This window comes from Daucus carota, chromosome 7, assembly GCF_001625215.2.
Source record: "Daucus carota subsp. sativus chromosome 7, DH1 v3.0, whole genome shotgun sequence".
Taxonomy (NCBI): domain Eukaryota; kingdom Viridiplantae; phylum Streptophyta; class Magnoliopsida; order Apiales; family Apiaceae; genus Daucus; species Daucus carota.
This window is the reverse complement of record NC_030387.2, coordinates 5,592,559-5,613,037: the sequence shown is the minus strand read 5'-3', so window position 1 is coordinate 5,613,037 and position 20,479 is coordinate 5,592,559. Positions and strand designations below refer to the sequence as shown.

The 20,479-nt window shown below is 35.7% G+C and overlaps 3 protein-coding genes across 9 annotated transcripts; 1 reads left to right on the top strand and 2 right to left on the bottom strand.

The window, feature by feature from the left end:
• Nucleotides 1–731: 731 nt before the first annotated feature.
• LOC108193419 (protein MET1, chloroplastic) lies at nt 732–6,180 on the top strand. The gene is made up of 7 exons (XM_017360055.2): nt 732–1,352; nt 3,697–3,803; nt 3,973–4,067; nt 4,175–4,251; nt 5,186–5,306; nt 5,482–5,541; nt 5,625–6,180. Exons 1-7 carry the CDS (start codon nt 946–948, stop codon nt 5,763–5,765), a joined length of 1,008 nt encoding a protein of 335 aa, XP_017215544.1. The 5' UTR covers nt 732–945; the 3' UTR covers nt 5,766–6,180.
• Nucleotides 6,181–7,795: 1,615 nt separating this feature from the next.
• Nucleotides 7,796–10,841, bottom strand: LOC108196107 (beta-amyrin 28-monooxygenase-like). The gene is made up of 4 exons (XM_017363216.2): nt 10,217–10,841; nt 8,781–9,236; nt 8,493–8,680; nt 7,796–8,383 (listed from the first exon to the last, which is right to left on the bottom strand). The coding sequence occupies exons 1-4, from the start codon at nt 10,719–10,721 to the stop codon at nt 8,084–8,086; spliced, it is 1,449 nt and encodes a 482-aa protein (XP_017218705.1). The 5' UTR covers nt 10,722–10,841; the 3' UTR covers nt 7,796–8,083.
• Nucleotides 10,842–11,891: 1,050 nt separating this feature from the next.
• Nucleotides 11,892–19,977, bottom strand: LOC108196108 (uncharacterized). 7 transcript variants are annotated; one of them, XR_010285433.1, is made up of 9 exons: nt 19,814–19,977; nt 19,343–19,489; nt 17,190–17,295; nt 14,739–14,918; nt 13,523–13,999; nt 12,905–12,991; nt 12,725–12,814; nt 12,489–12,607; nt 11,892–12,283 (listed from the first exon to the last, which is right to left on the bottom strand). XR_010285433.1 is itself a non-coding variant. In XM_017363218.2 (8 exons), the coding sequence occupies exons 2-7, from the start codon at nt 19,388–19,390 to the stop codon at nt 12,768–12,770; spliced, it is 945 nt and encodes a 314-aa protein (XP_017218707.1). In that variant the 5' UTR covers nt 19,391–19,489; nt 19,814–19,977; the 3' UTR covers nt 11,892–12,283; nt 12,725–12,767. The 7 variants fall into 7 exon arrangements, 3 of the variants coding, with proteins under 3 accessions (XP_017218707.1, XP_017218706.1, XP_017218708.1); XR_001801709.2 differs by having other exon boundaries at nt 12,489–12,573; XR_001801710.2 differs by having other exon boundaries at nt 12,489–12,561.
• Between the last annotated feature and the right edge of the window lie 502 nt (nt 19,978–20,479).

Below are 20,479 nucleotides of genomic sequence, written 5' to 3'. Positions count from 1 at the left end.
GAGCTCTCGCGATATTCACCTCCTTGACATACTTTATACAAGCTTTAATCATCCAAAGTATCATGTAACTCCTTCATAGAAAACCTATAAAAAAACACACACAAACATCAAAACAAACATAAACTTCCCAAAAAGATGGGTGGGAAGATGGGCACGATAGACAATGTACTCAACAAGAACTCATCCAAAAAGATTAAATAAACTGATGTATATGGGGGAAGATGGAAGAGTGAAGATGATTAACCACTAGAGGAATGAAGGATGAAGAACGGAGAAATGACGGCTAGAATTTGAGAGGTCTCTCAAAACTGCAAATCCTAATTATTCTATTTCATCTAAGTGAACATAATCTTGATACTTAAAACGTTCACTGTTCCAAGTGAACATAATATTGATGTTTTAAACGATTTCGAGTAATCTGAGATCGAACACGGATTAGATAGGTTATAAGAATGAATGAGATTTACTTTGATTAATTAATTCTATTTCATCTGAGTGAACATAATCTTGATACTTAAAACGTTCACCGTTCCAAATGAACGTAATATTGATGTTTTAAACGATTTCGAGTAATCCGAGATCGAACACGGATTAGATAGGTTATAGGAATGGATGAGATTTACTCGGATTCGATTCCGGGTTAGACCTAAAGGACTGGTTTGAGTGCGAGACTCAAAGGAGACTAAAATTTTACTGTACTAAAAAAGAGAGGAGAATTTTCATAATTTGGGTGGTCTTGTTTTGTAAAGTGAAGTCCATCCACCTCACCCACATACAGCCACGACAATGAGATAAATGTTAGCAAGTATTTGGAACCACAAGTCCCCTGCTCCAAGGCCATGCATTCAATCTTTTCTGTTTGCTAAAAAAAAAAGCCCAACAATTAATAAAGTCTGTCACTGCAAGACCATCAATTAAATTTGTGGATTAAAAGCAACAATCACCATGTCCACAGCTCCAAGAAACAACCCATCTCTCTGTTCATCTCCACCATTGCCAAGATCAAGAAACAAGCTCAATTCTTTGGCATCACTTTCTAGTTCTACTAGTGCTGCTAAAAATACCCAGTTCAAGGCTCTCAGCATTTCAACTTGTTTCTGTCAAAAAGCTCATTTGATAAAAGCTAGTGTTTGGAGAGTGAGAGCAGTGGATGAGACAAAGACTACAGAGTCATCAGAGGGTGAGGAGAAGAAAGAAGAGTATGAAGAGTATGAGGTGGAGATAGTGCAGCCATATGGGCTTAAATTTGTCAAAGGGAGAGATGGTGGGACTTATATTGATGCTATTGCCCCTGGGGGATTTGCTGACCAGACTAAAATGTTTACTGTTGGAGATAAAGTCCTTGCTACCAGGTTTGTGCATTCTTTAGACATGTTTATGCTATGCTATGTGTGCTTGTGTGTGTTTGTTTCACTCTTTGATGTTCCTGTTGAAGATTAAGTCATTGCTATATATGTCATGTTGTGTCTGTGTGAGTGTAAGAGTTTGTATGCCCCTTTGATGCTCACGGTTAGAGATGAATTGTTGCGGTATGTGTGTGTGTCTTGTCTGTTGACCCTAAAAATGAATTGCTTGTACCCTATGATGGGTGAAGGCCTATGTTTAACTACTAATAGAATTTACTAGAGTACCTCGTAAATGTGTATTGAAATACCATGACTCAAAGCTTTTGTTTATGGTCGGTATAGAAATTTGATTGCTGAGGAGCATATGTCTCTACTAGAGTAAACCCCTCAGCCTTCACTACCAAGAGAGTTGAGTGTACTGAGGGATTGAGGGATTTGGCCGTAACTACCATGCCTAATATGCATTCAATATACTTGCCTCACCGGAAGGTGATTATACCCACCTTAACATGACTATCTACTTAAAAATACTTGTTTTGGAAAATGTTAATATCAGAAGTAGATCAACATTGCGGCAAACAAACCAAACCGGTACCCTACGAACTAAAAAATGATGTCGTGGCAAAAACATATTCTAGTGAGCTATCCTCCAATTAGATCTTATGGGCACTGCAGAAATGGACGAGCTAGTGCTGCAAAATAACATTACAGACCAACCCAATGCCTGAACATGTATTAGAATGCGGATCCCGTCTCCTCTAAGCCAATGTCTGCTAAATAAAATTATGGACTAAGCCAATGTCCAAAAATGTATTAGAATGCTGATCTTGTATCCTCTAAACAAATGTCTGCCAAATCAAATACACCATAGCAACCAGGAAAATACGGTAAACAACTTTAAAACAACAGGCTTACCCTCCAGCTTGTAGGATCCCATGAAACACTGTAGTCAGCAAAAGGCCAACTGAATCTGACCTCCATTCTGGCAATCGAATGTGGCCCAGAGACATGGCCAAAGTACACATTCCCAGGAAAACACTGGAAGAACTTATGAGATTTAGACTAAGCAACCTTGCACACTGAACAGAAGTATCATCTACCTATTGAAGCAAAGGATTATTGATAGTGGATAAGCACTTCTGTATAACCAACTACGAGATAGATGTATGTCTGGGAATCTTCCCTAGACCATTCAAGGGGAGCCTAAGGAACAGACGAAGTGGATCCTTGTAAGAAGTGCAAAGCATAAATAGAAGAGTAAGAACTTGAGTCGTGAAGCTTCCAGAAAATTGATCATGACCATCTGCAATATCAATGAGAGAATGGCTAAGTTGCTATTTTTTTCTTAAACCTGAAGGTGTTAGGCAGAGGGCTTACTTGAGTCATATATAATATTTAACACTCTCGCTCACTTGAAAGCCCATTTCAAGTCGAGGAGTGGATCACTAGGAGTAGGAGCTGACTTTTGGGGAAATAATCATGTCCAATAGAATAGACTGAAGAAAAATTCCCTCAAGTAAACTTTGTCTCAATCTATGCAACTAAGTGAAAAAATGAAAGCCAGCAATTATCTTGGGGACCTAATTCTGATCGTCCATCTGTTAAAGACTGTGAACATTGGACACTGAACGTGGATCAGCAAACCCCTGGAAATTGGCTGTGTCAATAATTTAATTCCAAAAGGTAATAGATTCTGCAGATCATCATGTAGCAGAAGACCCTGCTGAGAGCTGAGCCCTTTTTAGGCAAAACCTTTCAGAACAAACACACAGTAGTCTTTAATAAGTCTACCATGACGTTTGTGGACTTTGGCTCGATCTTTGTGTGGACATGCCAAATGATGCACAAAATATCTACACCCTACAAAAAATTGGGGCATCCAATCATATTGATATTCAACTCTAAACCCACGAACCAACCTTCTCACCATCACAAGACTGGAGAACCATGAATCATTAGTGTAAAGCTTCTCAAGTGACATATTTAACTCCATCTACTATGAAATCTAGGCTGACCCTGCGATAACAATGGACCTCCCCGTGATTTGTGTTTCATGTGATAATTTAGGCCCTCTCTTGACTCTTGAGGATGTTGGTATATTTGGCTTTTAAGCTATCCTCCATAAAATTATGGTATTTGGGGCATTAGTTCCTACGGAATATTTGTATGCATGTTGCAGTGAAATTCCTTTTGAAACACAGTTGTGGGACCATGAAGTATGATCATCTAACTATAGGTTTTATGTATTCGTTTTTTTTTTCCCCCATAGAAACATAGGTTACCTTTAAGTTTGAATCACAATCAGTAACTGTATGTAATTTCTGAGTATGTTATCAAATTATATATGCAGTGCAGTTTTTGGAACAGAAATGTGGCCTGCAGCTGAATATGGAAGGACAATGTATACCATTCGGCAGAGAATTGGTCCTTTACTGATGAAGATGCAGAAGAGATATGGTTTATATCGACTCCTTTTTACTTGCTTTTTATGTTGCATCAGTTTTCCATACTATTTTTCGGTGATTTTCAGCATGCATTATTAGACCTGCACATTTTCTTGAGTTATTTGATAGCCAAATTTTTTGACTCACTATGTCTATAATCTGAATTTTGTATATGTTGCCAGGTAAGATTGAGACTGTTGGTGACCTTACAGAAAAAGAAATTATTAGAGCTGAGAGAAACTCTGGTGTTGTTAGTAGCAAAGTGAGGGAAATCCAGGTGAGTAGCGATATCTCTCTCTCATTCACTAGTTTCATGTGCCTAAATGGTAGATTTGGACCTGCATAAATAACACGTACTGGTTGAACAATAATATTGGGTGTCAGATGCAAAATTACATAAGGAAAAAAGAGCAGAAAGAACAGAGAGAAAGAGAACTTCGTGAAGGACTACAGTTATACAAGTAAGCATTGTACTTTTAGGTTGACTGACCATCTATTTCCTGGGTTTTGTCCTGTTGACATGCTTTCCAATGTTACTGGCTATATTCTAAGTATAGTTTATCTTTTTCTTTTTCTTGTGAAAATTCTTTGCTTTAGTAATACATAACCAAATCTCGAATAAAATTATGTTGATTCGCACTTAGGCCCTTCTTCTTCAAGCTCTTATTTTCCCATTTTGAACTATGTAACACAATTAACACATAATAAGGGCCTTGAATGTTAATTGATACTCCCTGTCTTTTAAAACTAAAGATCTTTACTTTATGAAGTTGTATTTAAGCAAATGCACAACATTACTTAGCTTGTAGTAGTAGTCTCATGTAGTACTCAGTGTACTAGAATAAGAGTAGCTAGTTAAGAACTTTTGGATACTTCATAGCCAAATACGAAAGGCATCTGTAAACATATAGCACACAAAAAGCAAATTGCATCTTGAAGTGTGGTTGGGGACTTGCTTATATTTGTATCAGTCGTGCATATTCTGTTAAATTTCTTTTGTGTCATGGTGACGCCAAACGGTAACTTTCTAGAAGCATTATTTCCTAAATTTTGTTCACCAACTTTGTGGAGAAAGTGCAATAAATACTAGATAATATTAGACTATTTTTGGCTCCTTGATAAGTATACAAATCAATATTATTCATTTTTCTCTTTATTTCCCTTTCTCATTAAAGGAAATCCAAGACATGTATTCGCCCTTTAATTTTCTTCCTATCACTGATTTCACATCAAACAAAACTAAGCAATGTGAAAGTAATTAGAAAAGTGAGCCGGCTTGCTTTGTCAAATGACCGTTCCTACATAAATTCTCTATTCTTACTTGTGAAAAAATATAAAATACACACACAGTAACCACATGGCTGACACATTACTTTTGCTTTATTACTGATGAAGGATTGGCAAATATGAAGAAGCACTGGAGAAATTTGAGTCAGTTTTGGGATCAAAACCAGAATATAACGAAGCCTCAGTAGCAAGTTATAATGTTGCTTGCTGTTACTCCAAACTTAATCAGGTATTGCCCAACTTTCATGTCAATGAAACATACAAAAAAAAGGAAGAGTGATAAGGTTTAATTTAATAAAAATAAATTGATCAATAATACATTACATTAACCTATTTACTTTATGTTCAATACTTTTATCAGCATAATATATATGACTTATCTCCTTTTGATTTGAAATTGAAAGATACAAGCTGGACTATCTGCTCTTGAAGATGCCCTGAAATCAGGATTTGAAGACTTCAAGGCAAGTAAATATCTTTATAACTTGTTCTCGACTATTTACCTAGTTTAAAAACGATCTTAACATTATCTAAACTGACACGGCAGAGAATCCGAACTGACCCTGATCTAGAGAACGTGAGGAAATCAGAAGATTTTGATCCTCTTCTAAAAAGGTTTGATGAATCATTTATCAATGAAAATGCCATCAATGCTATTAAATCTCTGTTCGGATTTGGTAAGAAATAGAGTCACAAAGCATTTCAATAGTTTATTCTCTGTCTGGGCTCACAAATGGATGGACATATTGGTTCCCAGCTTTATTTTATATCTTGAAATCAAAAGCTGCATCATCCGGTTTTGTTGATACTTGAGTTCACCGCAAGCTTTTGCTCAAAATTTTCTTCTGTGATTTTACTTAGTTCAATTCTTACGCAGTCAAATGTTATATTTGTATTTATACTATATTTATACTGGGAGTAGAGTTCACTCTATACTTGTAATGATATTGTGTTCTAACTATATCTCAATTCTCAAGCATGAGGGCAATATGTAAAAGTTCTTTTAGATAAGAAATTATACTGCGTGAAACTGAATTACAAATGGTGTACTACACCAAATATATATGAGTGAAACTCAGACATTGTGGTGTTGGTTTTATGAATTTCAAATGCAACACAATTTTAATATTGCAATAGTTTTATCATCAGCAAGACAGCAACAATAGAAAACAGATGTTATTGATTCACACCATAATCTTATCCTTATCCTTTGATATCAACCATGATCACAGACATTATTCCAACCAAACAAGTTTTATCTTCATTAATTGGTCTGTCATAGTTTGATATATTGATGGTAGTGTAACTGCTCGTCTGCTCCCACACAGACACAGTTATGAAGGAGATAATTCTGAACCCTACCGGAGATAATTCTGAACCCTACCTATGTTGTCTGCAATCAGTAAGTAAGACAAGGTGCGATGAAGCCATTCAATCAATTAGTTTCAACTGTTGCAACTGCGAAGGAGATGTGAGATACAATTGTGGTAGGACATCTGATGACCTAGTTTTGCTAACATTGGCGGGTCTTGGAGATGAAATAGTATAAAACAATACGAGATGCAATAAGTACGTGAGGTGTCAATGTCCTTTGCTGCCCTCCATGAACAACTACTTGATCAGGAGAGAGGTCTTAAAACCAAGAGGCAAATCATGATCAAGAAGGTATATTACCTTACCCATTCCTTCTCAAAATCGTCACACTACTAATTAACATGGAGAATCATCCAATCCAATCGGAACTATGGAAATCAGTTTCAGCGAGCTTTACATGGTGGAGGTGGACATTCAAATCGATAACCCTGCCTTCTTATGCACCTGGACAAAGACAAAAATTTGACAACTTCTGTGAAGGGCCATGTTCTAAAAATCCCCGATTTAACCGATTAATCCCCTGCAGGTCGGCTACCGATTCGATTTTTAAATCTGATTAATCCCTATATATATTTCTTAATCGAACTATATATAATAAATTATTAAAATTAAAATATTATATTACTTTAAATATGAATGATTATAGAGTTTATGAATATAGTAAATATATTGGTTACTAAATAGCTAATATAATAATAACTAAATATTAAATAATATTTTAATATTAAAATAAATTCGATTTTCACTCAATTAATCCTTCCGATTAATCCCCGATTTCTGATTAATTATAGGCTAACGTTGTAACAATCCCATATCAGGGACTTTTCTATACTCTAGCACCTCTATACCTTCATTCAACTGTAATGCATGTCAATGTAATTTCAGCAAAAAATTGCCATCCGGAGTTTCTTCTTTGTCAAATGCTCGATCACTTGAATTGATCTACACTGATGTATGGTGTCCGACAATTCCTTCAACTGATAATTTTAAATACTATGTCGTGTTTATTGATCATTTTACGAAAGTATATATGGATTTATCCCAAAAAAACATAAATCCAATGTACAAGTCATATATATACTCACAGTTCAAAGCATATTGGAAAAATATTTTCAGCTTCCTATTACTTCAATTTTCTCAGATAATGGGGTGAGTTTCCTTCCTAATTAATTCCCTATTTAAACTCATGTGGAATTTTTCATTTTACAACTCCATACAACCCTGATTCCTGAACATAATGGAATGGCGGAAAGCCACTGAATTACAAATGGTGTACTTAATCCGGAATTTACTTAAGATAGATATTATATTATCACACAAGTCTCTGAATTACATATGGTGTACTTCATCAGAAATTTATTTAATATAGATATTATATTATCACACAAGTGTAGAAAAATCTTTCTACAGACAAAACTTTATCAATGTAATATATCTTAGAGAGGTCTTTTAAAGATCTTTATATACATGTGAACATGTTGGAGGCCTTGTAGTTATATTCACCTTGCAGTTGCTAGTCTAACTTTATCAGGCAACCACGGCTCCTAGCTGCAGTGGTCTGCTTCTACTGAAAGCCTGTTGAGCCAGTCATTCTACATCCGAACTAGTACACCCGAAATATATGAGTGAAACTCAAACATTGTGAGGATGAAGGGATATAGGCAGTCCTTTTACTGGGGTAGGCATAGGATCATATTCAATCTTCTCATCAGCAATCAGTAAATCCCACTTAAACTTCTTTACCACATTGTGCAAAAATACGAGTATTTCCATCCGAGCAAACTCTTTTCCTAAGCACATCCTAGGCCCCCCTCCGAATGGAACATAGGAATATGGAGTTGGTCCTGCTCCATCAAATCGCGAAGCATCAAATTCTGTGGGATCTGGAAAGTACCTCTCATCCTTACTTGTTGAAACAGTACTCCAGTATAACTGGTTAGATAAAAACATCATAAAAGAATTAATTGATGGAAGTTTACTGGTTACCTGTTTGTTCAATGGACATAGACATGAAAACCAGCAAGTTACCGAGTTAAATTACCTTCCATCCTTTGGGAATGGTATATCCCGCGTAAGTAAAATCCACCAAGGCCTCTCTAAAAGCTCCAATTACAGGTGGCGTTATTCTCATAACTTCACTGACAACATTCCACGTGTATTTCATCTTCTGTATGTCATCCCATTGTAGTAACTCTGCATGTCCTTTAGCTGCTGCTATCTCCATATGTTCTAGTATTCCATCGACAGAATCATAAAACAATGTATTAGTTCTTTCAGTTCAAGAAATTTCATATAAATCAAATATAACCAGGCAGAATTGGACACTGACCATCATAAATCTTTTGGTAGACATGAGGCTTTTCTGCAAGAGTCTTCATGACTAAGGTTATCGACACACTGGAAGTGTCGTGTCCAGCAAAAAGTAATGTCAGTATATTGTTCACAATCTCCGCTTCAGTCAGAAACCTCCCATGTTCGTCAGAAGAAACTAGCAGATGAGACAATAGGTCTTGGGAAGGGGAAGCTGTTTTCTGCTCCAAGTCTACTCTTCTCTGTCTTGTTATAACATGAAGGTCTTTTCTTATAGCATTAACAGCCCTCATTGCATTATAAAATCGTGTGCCAGGCACATTGAGAGGGATTTGTATGATCCCTTTTAAGAATATATTGAAATGGTAGGCTAGTTTCTTGATATGGTCCGGGTCTTCAAGGCTCATGAACAAACGACAAGCGAGCTCAAACGTATAGAACTTGATGGTGTGATAGACTTTCACTTCTTGTTTACCTTCAGATAGCAGTTGTGTAATGAGTTCAGAAGCGTTTTATTAGCTAACAAATTATTCAGTAAACATAGATTATTGTCTGGTTAGGAACATCTTCGTCTGTAAACATCATACATTCCTTAAGATACTTTTATATTTTATTTTTTGTTTTATTGTTTTTAGCAAGTCAAAGTGGCTATTACTGCTTTCACAAAAGACTAAGGTAGAAAGTAAAGACAAAAAGGAAAAGAAAAGGAAGAAGCAAGTGAATTAGATGGAGCAGTTGTATGACAGCAAAAAAAATGATGGCAGCATTTTGAGTGGATTGTAAAGTATTATGGTGGTGTGATAAGACTCCAACATGAAAGAATGTAGACCTCTAAGTTCCATGAGGATTTAGTGGATGTGTACCGAGGGGGCAATATCAGACACAACCCGAAACCGACCCAATCGCAATCCGATTTACTGAGAGAAAACCCAAACGTGACTCGAAAATCACCTGATTGACTCGAAATGGACCCGAAATGACCAGAAATTAGAATTTCATTTCTAAAATTTTTAATTTTTAGTTTTATTCAATTTTAAGTGATTTTAGCTTGACCCGAAATCAACCCGATTGCTGACACGAACACGACATGTTACCTCGAATTGTGTTACACCAAGTCTTATCATCTTATCATTTTATCTTCTAACCCTTCAATTTCAATCCACAGAATACAATGATCATGTTTCTGTCACTTGACTGCTTTCAACTTCTTTTTACCACCCAAATAATGCACCTAGAGGCTAGATGTTAAAACTTATGTATCCCACCATTAATATCTAGCAAAAACTACATTATGCTGTAGCTTAAAAGCTAAAGTCAGGTGTCCTGTAATTCTTCACTTAACATGTTACTTAATAAGATCTGGTTTCTGAAGAGGACCGACACTATGACCAAAGGACTCAAAATTCTCTCTTGAAACGACGATTTAATAGCATACAGTAGGGATGTAAGAGTTACCTTGCCAATGAGTTGAGATGTGCTTCTGAGTAACTTGATCCATGATATTGATATATAGTCTAGAGAAAGCGTCTGGAGACAGAAACGAGTGCAGCATTTTCCTCGTCCACTTGGCTTCTTCCCCGCTGCTCGTAATCAAGCAGTTTTCAAACAACTTGTTTACTGATTTAGGCCACCACAGCGCCACCGTCTTGCCCTCATTCCCAAACAAGAACTTGTTTCCAGCCACCCCTGAGAACACCACTATCGAGTCTCCAAGCAAACATGTCTTGAATACGTCGCCATGTTTCTCAACCCTCTCCCTTATGAACTTCTCTGGAGTTCCATTCCAGCCCGCTTGAAGAAGAGCTAGTGTTTCTCCCACAAATGGCCATCCGTAGCTTCCAGGAGGGAGATTTTTGTGCCCTTTTACTGCGATTTTCGTGGTTAGGATGATAGTAGCTACGAGGGCAGATATGATTATAAGGCTACATACTAACAAGGAGGAAAATGATGTTATATCCATGATTACTAATAGCTTCTACTACTTGTTGCAGAAATAAGTAATGTGTGTTATGCACCCGTTTGTTTAAGAGAAGCAGAAGCTGCTTCTAGTTCTGCTTTTCTTGACCCATTTGTATAAACAAGTAGAAGCACTTTTAGAATGCTAGCTTTTCTCTCAGACCTTCTACTTCTTTTCCAAACACTTTATTAACTTATTTACTTCTTATTTCTAATCCACTTCTTTACTTTAAGCAAGAAGTCATTTTTTTAATCTATATTTATGTTATGATCTATCACTCCGTAAAATTGTAATGCGTCATCTTGTTTGTATTCATTGGTATTAGTCAAAAAGAATGCTCATGTGAATAGCTGGTTTTCAAAAATGGATGCTAAGAGTTCCAGAGTCCGGGCCTGATAGCAACTGAAAAGAAGTTTTCACTTCTCGTTGTCTGCCAACTAAATTGCCACTAAAATTTCTTATTCACAATCATTTGTGTTACGTGTAGCTTCCTTCTGCACTTGTTACATTTCACTTGTTTCTGCTGCACTTGTAAAATTCAAGTTGTGTCAGGGTTGGTGACACTCGTTCAGGATGAATTCAGAAATTAGTTTTGAGATGAGATGAACGAGGAGGATTTGCAGAATCTCAGAATAACCTGTGTAGACAGAACAACCATCATTAATGATATTATACCCAATAAAAATCACCATCTACCCTACAAATCCGCCCTCTACCCAAGAAGTTGTTAGTTTGTGCTCTGTTCACACTGAAAAAATCCGTATTCCAAAGACTAGTTTTGAATTTCAGAACAGAGACAGGGATTGCATTCTTGGACAGTTGGACTCCCAAAGTGGCACGAGGTTACATTTTTTATCTATTTTTCAAAAGTTATCAAAACATGAGTGCTACAAATACTAAACAAGCGTTTCTAATGTTGAAATAGCCTCTTCATCTGTGAGCCATGATATAGTTGAGAAGATAAATTTTGGGAAATTCTCATACAACCTTTTTATCGAGAAATTAAAACTGTTTCCCTTCGTTGGCACAAATTTATTTAAAATTGTTGCCACTAATAAAGTAAGATATGGTGCAAATCTGTCTTCAACACCTCTCGTAACTGTCTATTTAATAAAACATATAATCTTAAACAAAGTTTAATTATTGTATGCGGAAAATTGGTGGGAATGTAAATTATCAAAGGCTGAAAAGGGTTTGCTTGATTACCGGAACATACACAACGATAGCTGAAGAGAGTCTCTATATTCACTTTATCATTACATCTTTAGTTTAAACATACAAAGTAGAAAACTTCATAGCAACGGCATTTTACTAATGTAGGAATTTCAAGTCCAGTTCTATTAAAACTTCTGAAATACCTAATTATCAAACAGGTGATTCATTTACTTGTTCCAATTTCCATCGTTATTCCTTCCTCAAAGCCAACAGTAACTTTCTAGCATCATTCAACACAACTATGTTATTAGCTCTGCACATCAATTTTAACAGCAGCTCGAATGCTGAAATCTCTGCATGTTTGAGTTATCTACAAAAGTTCCTTTGCCAACAGAGGGATGCAGCTGAACCTGCAACAAAGTTATAATATCAAGCAAGACAATAAAATTTGGTAGATGCTTGAAAAAGCATAAAGTAAAAGTATTGACTAAATAGAAACCTTGCAACACCAGGGTTTTTCCATCACATGTAATGGTCTAGTTCTATTATTTATGTAAATTGCTTATCGAATTTTCTATATATCTTTAAACAATAATTTTGGGACAAAGGAACAACCTCCTTTTTATTTCTTTGGGTGCGGTAAGAGTACAAGTGACAACTAATTTCACCATCTTATCACATAGATTTCCTGACAATAGCACTAATCAGAAACAACTAGTCAGTTTTGAACTGTACTGCAAAAAGAAATTGTAACAGTCACTCCATTATATGAATGGCTTGGCGCTTGCATGCAAGTATTGAATAGAAAAGGTAACAAAAATATCACCAATCAAATGAAACGTAATTGATACCCATTATTGTGTGTGCAAGATTAGTACCAGCGGAATCATCCAATCAGTCGCTGTGAAAATCTCCATACCCATCCAACCTCGTATTTGGTCCTGGCAGAAGAAGACCTTGTATTATTTATGTTTTTGCAGTTGTATCATGTTTTTGCATTTTTTGAAAACTTGCAAAGCCTGGAAAATTACCTTGGTTATCTCCCCCCCTACTATGCAAATCAAGGAAACTGTCTGGAGCTGTCTCCAGGAAGGGAGACCTGTAGTTGTCCATGATATCTGAGAATGATTTGAGGAAGGAACATCAGTATATATTATATACCACTTCTGGATATGGTTGATTCAAAGTTAGACAACTACTGTTTCTAAGACAAAGGAGTTCCATTACCATATCAAGTGATCCAGCACATTCATTTGCATTTTCTCCAAAATACATGCCAGTACCGAAAAGAGAGTTTTTAGTTTAAAATTCAGATTTTAGGGCCACTTCCACATGATATTTAGGGCCTACTTACAATTATGTAAGAATTGGTTCCTTCAATATTTCTTGCTTCCCTTTTCCTCTCTACTTGATATTTAGTGCCAAGGTGTAACAGAATAACTCAATATCATGTTGTATCAAACCGTACTGTCTCTATATCTACCCCATAGTCAGTCTATTGCTTAAACGAGTGCTAATTGAGACGTGACAAATTTTTTTAGAAATCAATGCAACCAAGAAAGTACATAAAGAGTAGTACTTGTCAGCATTTATATGTTTTTGTGCATATATTTGTGTACATGTGTATATAGAGAGAGAGAGGGGCGAACCAGAACCATGGGAAAACTCAGTTGTTAAGTCTGATATACCATAATTCCCCAATAATCCAAAACTAGTGGAGTCTGCTGCATCCATCATTGTTTCATTTAGGGGAGGTAGTGCGTTTGAATCGTCACGACTGTATAATAAATTAGGTGCATCCCTACTGAGAGGATGTGGTTCCATGATATTGTTTTCACCACCATAGATGAATTGAGGCATGCCAGGATAGCCAGCTTCTCTTTTCAGCATTCCACCATTCAATCCTTGTGCCATACTGACATTTGGATTCTGAGCTAGCATGACATTCGAGGTTTCATTTTTTCTTGACTGACCAGACATGTCAACAGGTATTTGCATGCATGGCACCGACAAACCACGATTAGTGAATTCATTTGGTATGCTGGTGGTAATCGGTTGCCGCATGCTGTCTGTCATCAATGCATGTCCTGCATTTTCAGAGGCATAACTTGACGAGTTATGATGCACTGCCAACATAACACAAGATCAAGTTAGTGTAATAAAATGTTATGATGTAAACCTAGTAGTTTGTACTGGAATGTACAAAAACAGGCTCGATCTAAGCAAACAACTACAGTGTCAGAATTTTTACTCATACCATGACGATTACAATTCAATTTCAGAATGCAGACAATAAATGCAAATCAAGATGTATAACAGGCAATAAACACTGATTTATCAGAAGTATAGCCCTTATGAAGATCTGGGGTGGATACGTGTCTCAAAAAGGGAAATGACCACTAAAACAATCACCAGATCATCGGTGAAATATCACCAAAGGTAAGCATCAGACGCTTAACACACAGAGAGGACCAGAGTCACCAGATCAACGATTATACTTTCATAAAAAAACATCAGATACTAAAATTAGTAGATTACAAGTATACATTAGTATGTGAAGTAAATAACAAGAGATGAGACATGTAGATCTAAAAAGCAAGGATAATTCCTAAAGCACTTTATGACAATTATATCCTATTATGTCCCAAGCATGAGAAGGATCTTTGTACTACTGCCAAATGCATGACCATTAAATCCACTACTTACCGATTCCAAATGCAAAGCACCATTAATTTACTACTAAAACATTACTTATAGATGCTCTAGATTTAAAAATTTGAGATCAAGAGTTTGATTTCGAATGACTACAAGAATAAACATAGTTAGTTATTATCAAGATATTTGAAATTAAAAAAGACGACTTACTTGGTGAGACATGAGATGCGCTAACAGGTCTGTAGGACACTCCTGCTGTGTCTGCATGATGCATCATCTTAACTTGTCTTTCAAGCAACTGATTGAATTCCGCTATTTGCTCTTTCAACGTTAATCTCAGATTGTATGCATTGAAAAATTCCTGATTTTCTTGTTCTAGTTTCTGCCAGACTATTAGAAGTAAGCAAAAATGTTTAGTCTTGATGAGAGTAAGCACGCATAACAAAATAGACTCAAGAGATATAAAGTAGAATAAGATGCACTTCAAAATGGTTTACAAATTTCAAGAAGCTTTATTTCTACCTATTCATACAAAATTTGGCAAAAAGATCCACAATTCCTCTCAAACTATTATCAGGACATCTTCAGAGTGGTGCATTATATCACAATTTCTCAGTAAAAAACTTTGGCAGCATAAGAAAATTAAAATGAGAGTCTAAAAGAATAACACAATTAAGATTAGGAAGCTATGTAACAGTCCACAAACTATTGTCTACTGGAAGCTGAAACTATTTTAGAGAGGACCAGTAAACCGGAAGCAAAAGCCCCACAACCAAAAGAAATGAATAAAAAAATTTACAAAACAAATTTAAAATTAGTTTTCCATTATCAACATCCATGCAGCAAAACATATGTAGAAAGAGGAAATTGGATTGATGCTTGACCAACCAAAATTTTATGGGAAAAAAAAAAAGGCTTTTAGAGCTTATACTTGGGAGTTTTACTAAATTAGGTACTTGAGTTTTCTTCCTTATTTTCAGGAATTCCCGTACTTACTTTGATATGGTTCAGTGTTTAATTTATGTTACCTCCTGTTGGAGTAAAGAACAGAATTTGATAGATTAAAAAAAGTTGAGAGTTTTGTAATCAAGTACACTCCAGTTCTTAAAATGTCCTGTTCCAGGATGATGTATAAAGATATAGTGAACTCTGAATTAACTTTGGATGATTTGTTCCCTTTTATTCCCCAACAAATACAAAATAAACACAAATAAATTACAGTAATGTATTAAAAATCTAGTCTTTACAGGCCCGTTCCATACTATATAGGGGCCCAGGGAAAAATAAAAAAAATGGGCCACAACTTTTTCCTTTCCGAAAACATATTTGCTGATACAATACATATTTTCAAGTTCATTATAAATATAAAACCATTAGGCCTAGCAACTTGACACATGACATGCTAACACGAAACAAAACAACATGAAAAAATGGTTATGGGTTTTAATTTTCAATACACGAAACACGAACACGAAATTACATGATAGATTCTGTGTCAGGATATGGGTTTTCATTTTTTCAGTACGAGAAAGTACACTAAATATTTTATATATAATTTTTATTTTTTATATATCATAATATTATATGTACCGTAATATATATAATTCTGATCATTAATGTGTAAAGCTTTATTTTCATATTTGTTAAGAGCCTGAACTTTGGCAATCTGATTGTACTCTTAATGTCACTTTAAGCTACATGAGAACTTTGAGCTATTTGTTTGTTAAAACTTAAGAATTAAGACTTCCTTTTCTTTGAAGTTGTATTTTTAAACTTGTTTAACTTATTTTATGTATTCATTAGTATTCCGTTCTGTTTCGTGTGTTCGGGTATAATTATTATAGGCCGTTTCATATAAACAAAAAGTATACAAAATTAATTTTGTGTACTATGAAATATTTCGTTCCGTGTTCGGATCCGGTAAACAAGTACACGAAATGATTTCGGGTCGTTTTTGGTTTTAGCTATGAGTACACGGAAACACGAAAGTACACAACACAAAATTACACGGAACGACATGATTGCCAGGCCCAAAAACCTTACTCATTAAACATCATTATACTAATATAAAATTCATTGATAATAAAACCATTCTGGCTAAAAATCGAAGACTAACAAAAGTAAATGGGGCTCCTGGAGAAGTGAAAATTGGAACACAATAGAAGCACAAAGCTAGCACTGACCTTTTTTTATAACAACGTATAATAAAACTACTGTAAGGGCCTACCAAATTTGAGCCCGAAATAGAATGGGTGCAGGGAAATTGACCTGTTCCCCCTTCCTCTGGGAGCACCTGAGTCTTTATTTTCTAGATTTGAGTTTCTTGGGTACATTATATTAATGGTCCTTTTAGTAAGAAAATCAGTTTTGAAATTGCATATAGATGCCTTTTACCTAGCGTGTAATCAAGTTCTTGGTAAATTTTACCTGTTGAGCACCAGTAATGCACATTTCCTATCAGAATGTAAACATCACTATAGAACATACCTCAGATGATAATAAGAAACAAATAATTGGACAAGTTCAGTAACAACATTTGAAAACTTTAGTTCTGATGTACAAAAAATAATTGTTATACATCAGAACTAAAGATGCAAGACATATTAAAGAAAGAGAACAAAGCATTACAGGTCTTAAGAAGTAACGAGGATATAACCATACCAAGTTCGGTAACAGCAGGTTCTATTTTCTTCTTTACAGAGAGGAAATTCATAACTTCTTTACGAGTCATGTAGCGGATCAGACATTGTTCAATAAGATTTTGCACCTAAAAAAACAGTCAATATCAGTAATCGTGCCTAAAAGCTGTTTTCTCGCATATAAGTTGCAAAATTCACACCATGTATATTAACAAGTCTAAGTCTGCGATTCGGTTCTCAAGCTTTTCCAAATTTGTTGCTGATGTAGCATCAAACCAGCTATGTGTTTTAGACTGGTCCGTGGCAGGTTGAACAATCCAGTACATATGAGGCCAGAGGAATTTGGAAGTTTGGATTGCAGCAGTGTATATGGTCTTACAGGTCAAAAGTGTAGAATCAGGTTAAATGTTAAACTGAGGCATGGTAGACAGGAAGAGACACATGTAGAATGAGTAAAAGCGGTTTGTCGGAATCATAGGAGCCACATCTATTAAATTGATCCAGGGTCAAATCCAGGAAGTTTACGGCCCCGGGAAAGAGCTTCAAGTCATATTATGCCGTATATTATATCTCTCACAAAAAAGTAGATAAGTCTGCAAGCCTTTGTAGACTTAAAAACTCCGTACTAAACTATGTATATATTAGCTAACATGAAATCCACGAGAGATCAACATGTTAAACTCTCTGGAACTAAGTTGGGTGGTCACAATAATATATCACAATTGTCATTCTGATAAAAAGTTAAAGTAATTTAAGATTTGCATTTAATATCTAACTTAAATAGTATCTAACATATCATTTGTATGCATATTAGACAAGTTTTGTACGATCCAAAACTTCACTGAAGCCTCTGGAAGTGTTGCGCAGTTGGACAACTTTTGGGTCAAAAGCAGGTCTAAAGGCATCTGGTAAACTCTAAAAGCCACTTTTTGGAAAAGAACTACTCTAAAAAGCTGCTTTTAGAAATATGACGCGCCCTTTATTGTATGGCCCATGGAAATTCTAGACGTTTATGTTGTGTTTGGCTATTCAAGAGCACTTATCCACTATGGCCATGGCTTCAGCATGTTGATGGTATCTATGTTTTGGGTGCTATGGCTGCTGAGTGTCCCACACTAGTGTTCCCAGTGCCCATTTCTAGTAGGTGCGTTAGTTTCGCTCAGTTGGCCACATAGTGATTGGAGGTCATGGATCTTATGGGAATTTAGATGGAGGCACATTGCTCCGGTTGCTTATAGTGAATTTAGATACCGCATTTGGCAGGAGTATAACAAACAAAAGAATTTTTGGTCAGAGGAGACAGGACCTGCATACTATTACTTTTCAGGCCATTGGGATAGTTTGCATAGTTGTCAAGGCAATGCTAGGCGACGCACCTGGTTAAACGTAAATTCCGCCTAATGGTCGCCTAGATGACGACCTGGTGCACTGGCGTGTAGCATCACCTTTACGCCTTTGACAAGTATGATAGTTTCTGATGTCAATTCTTAGAAAAGCCTACCTCATTATCTTGCTTATGTAGTTGTGCGAAGTATATGGAAATTTGCTTAATAGTCATATCTATATATCTTGTATTTATTTTAGTTTCTGAGATACTGGTCTGCCTTGTTGGTCACATCCATTATTTCATGTTATGCAATGACCACCCGAAAGAAAAACATTAGCCAAGTATGATGATTTAAAAAACAAACTCTTTAAAAAGTCTAAAGCCTCTAAAAAATCAATAACCTAACCAGGAAGTAAAGAGTTAAGACATAATGGCTTTGGTTCCCTTATTCACAGTTGAGGTAACTGCTCCAAGATAGTTAAGAATCGCCATCGCTTAAATATGGGACACGACCAGAAAATTTCAGTACATATCAGAATGAGTTACCTTTAATTCACGCCATACAGATAGTTAGTCCTAGTTGGTAATAACCAGAAGAATACGTCATTCTAGGAAACACAATATATATTGGCTACTAAAAAGAGCAAAGACCTTGAGAAAACTTTAATAGCCCCTAACTAATGAAAAAAGAAAATTCTTCAAATTGTTATAAGAGGCTATACCTGCCTTTTTGCTTTTACGTATTTCCATTTTTGAAGTTAATGATATTACGTATTTCCGGATTGAGAAAGTATGTAAAGATAATAACGAAGTAGCCGTAAAAGAGTGAGGGGAGCATAATAACATACCACCTGTATATCCTGGCCCGACACCTTTCTGGAGTCGTCGGTAGACATTTTACAAGAACAATATGTGTAAAGATGCCTCAAGTGTGAGACTGACTGTATATCACTTGAGTAGCGAATAAATTCAAGACATGTGATGTTCTAAACCACCTGCCAATAAATCATAAGAGACGCGTGATTGGCAAAATGTGCTTAACTAAGCGATATTTAGGTCATTCAGATTCAGATAAACATAATTAATATCACAAATAAAAGTGTCATCTTAAAGTAATAACAAAAAAACTTGAGCATAAAGATATTACGAATAAGTATCGGAACAAGGTTTATGAGCTGATCATGCAATTTACAGTGAGGAAGGACGAAGAATATGTAAAGGCGTAAGAAGGAATCTCCGCAAAGAATGAGCAGCAGAAGACATACAAGGAGCAAATTGGAGGTGATAATATCGAAAATCAAACAAGAGAGATGTCATACCTGATGATGAAGATGATAGTGGACAAGCAGTATGATAAGAAGAAGAAGAAGAAGAAGATGATTGAATTGAAATTTGGAAATGGACTAGATGGTGCTTTATTAATGCTTTATTAAAGCAGTAGCAGCAGCAGCATGATCACCCCGGCCCAAGCCACCTCATGCTCTTGTTTTTTACTATATATTACTCCCTCTGTCCCAGTCAATTGTATACGTTTCTTTTTCACTGCTCGACACGCTTTTTAAGGCTCTTATAAAACATAGTTCCACAACTTATTTTTAAGATTTTTTTTTTGTATAAAAATATAAATGTTATACTTTTATACAAAAAAAGAAAATCTTAAAAATAATTTACAGAACTATACTATATTGAAGCATTAAAGTCCGTGCCGCGCCCCCGTCCCCCAATGTATACTGTTGACTGGGACGGAGGGAGTATCATTTACTCCCATCTCTACACACTCTTATCTTTCTTTTTCTTTTCTTTTCCCCTCTCTTCTGCTCTGCTTACTCAAAATCTAATTGTTAAGTTTGAGTGATGACTCATTAGATCCTATCCCTAATTAACTAACAAGTCACCCTCTGGTCAAAATTACGAAATGTAATGACTGATGACATATTTTTATTTTTATTTTGTCATAATATATTTTCTCATATAATAAATTGTAT

Bases quoted from the DNA above. Each gene is read 5' to 3' on its own strand.
- LOC108193419 (XM_017360055.2), top strand. From the start codon at position 946: ATGTCCACAGCTCCAAGAAACAACCCATCTCTCTGTTCATCTCCACCA. The intron at 4,068-4,174 runs GTGAGTAGCGAT...ATTGGGTGTCAG, and splicing joins GCAAAGTGAGGGAAATCCAG to ATGCAAAATTACATAAGGAA. The intron at 5,307-5,481 runs GTATTGCCCAAC...TGAAATTGAAAG, and splicing joins GTTACTCCAAACTTAATCAG to ATACAAGCTGGACTATCTGC.
- LOC108196107 (XM_017363216.2), bottom strand. From the start codon at position 10,721: ATGGATATAACATCATTTTCCTCCTTGTTAGTATGTAGCCTTATAATC. The intron at 9,237-10,216 runs GTAACTCTTACA...TGCTATCTGAAG, and splicing joins CATCTCAACTCATTGGCAAG to GTAAACAAGAAGTGAAAGTC. The intron at 8,384-8,492 runs GTAATTTAACTC...TTATCTAACCAG, and splicing joins CCATTCCCAAAGGATGGAAG to TTATACTGGAGTACTGTTTC.
- LOC108196108 (XM_017363218.2), bottom strand. From the start codon at position 19,390: ATGTCTACCGACGACTCCAGAAAGGTGTCGGGCCAGGATATACAGGTG. The intron at 14,000-14,738 runs GTAAGTCGTCTT...TTATGTTGGCAG, and splicing joins CGCATCTCATGTCTCACCAA to TGCATCATAACTCGTCAAGT. The intron at 12,815-12,904 runs GTAATTTTCCAG...TTCTTCTGCCAG, and splicing joins TAGGGGGGGAGATAACCAAG to GACCAAATACGAGGTTGGAT.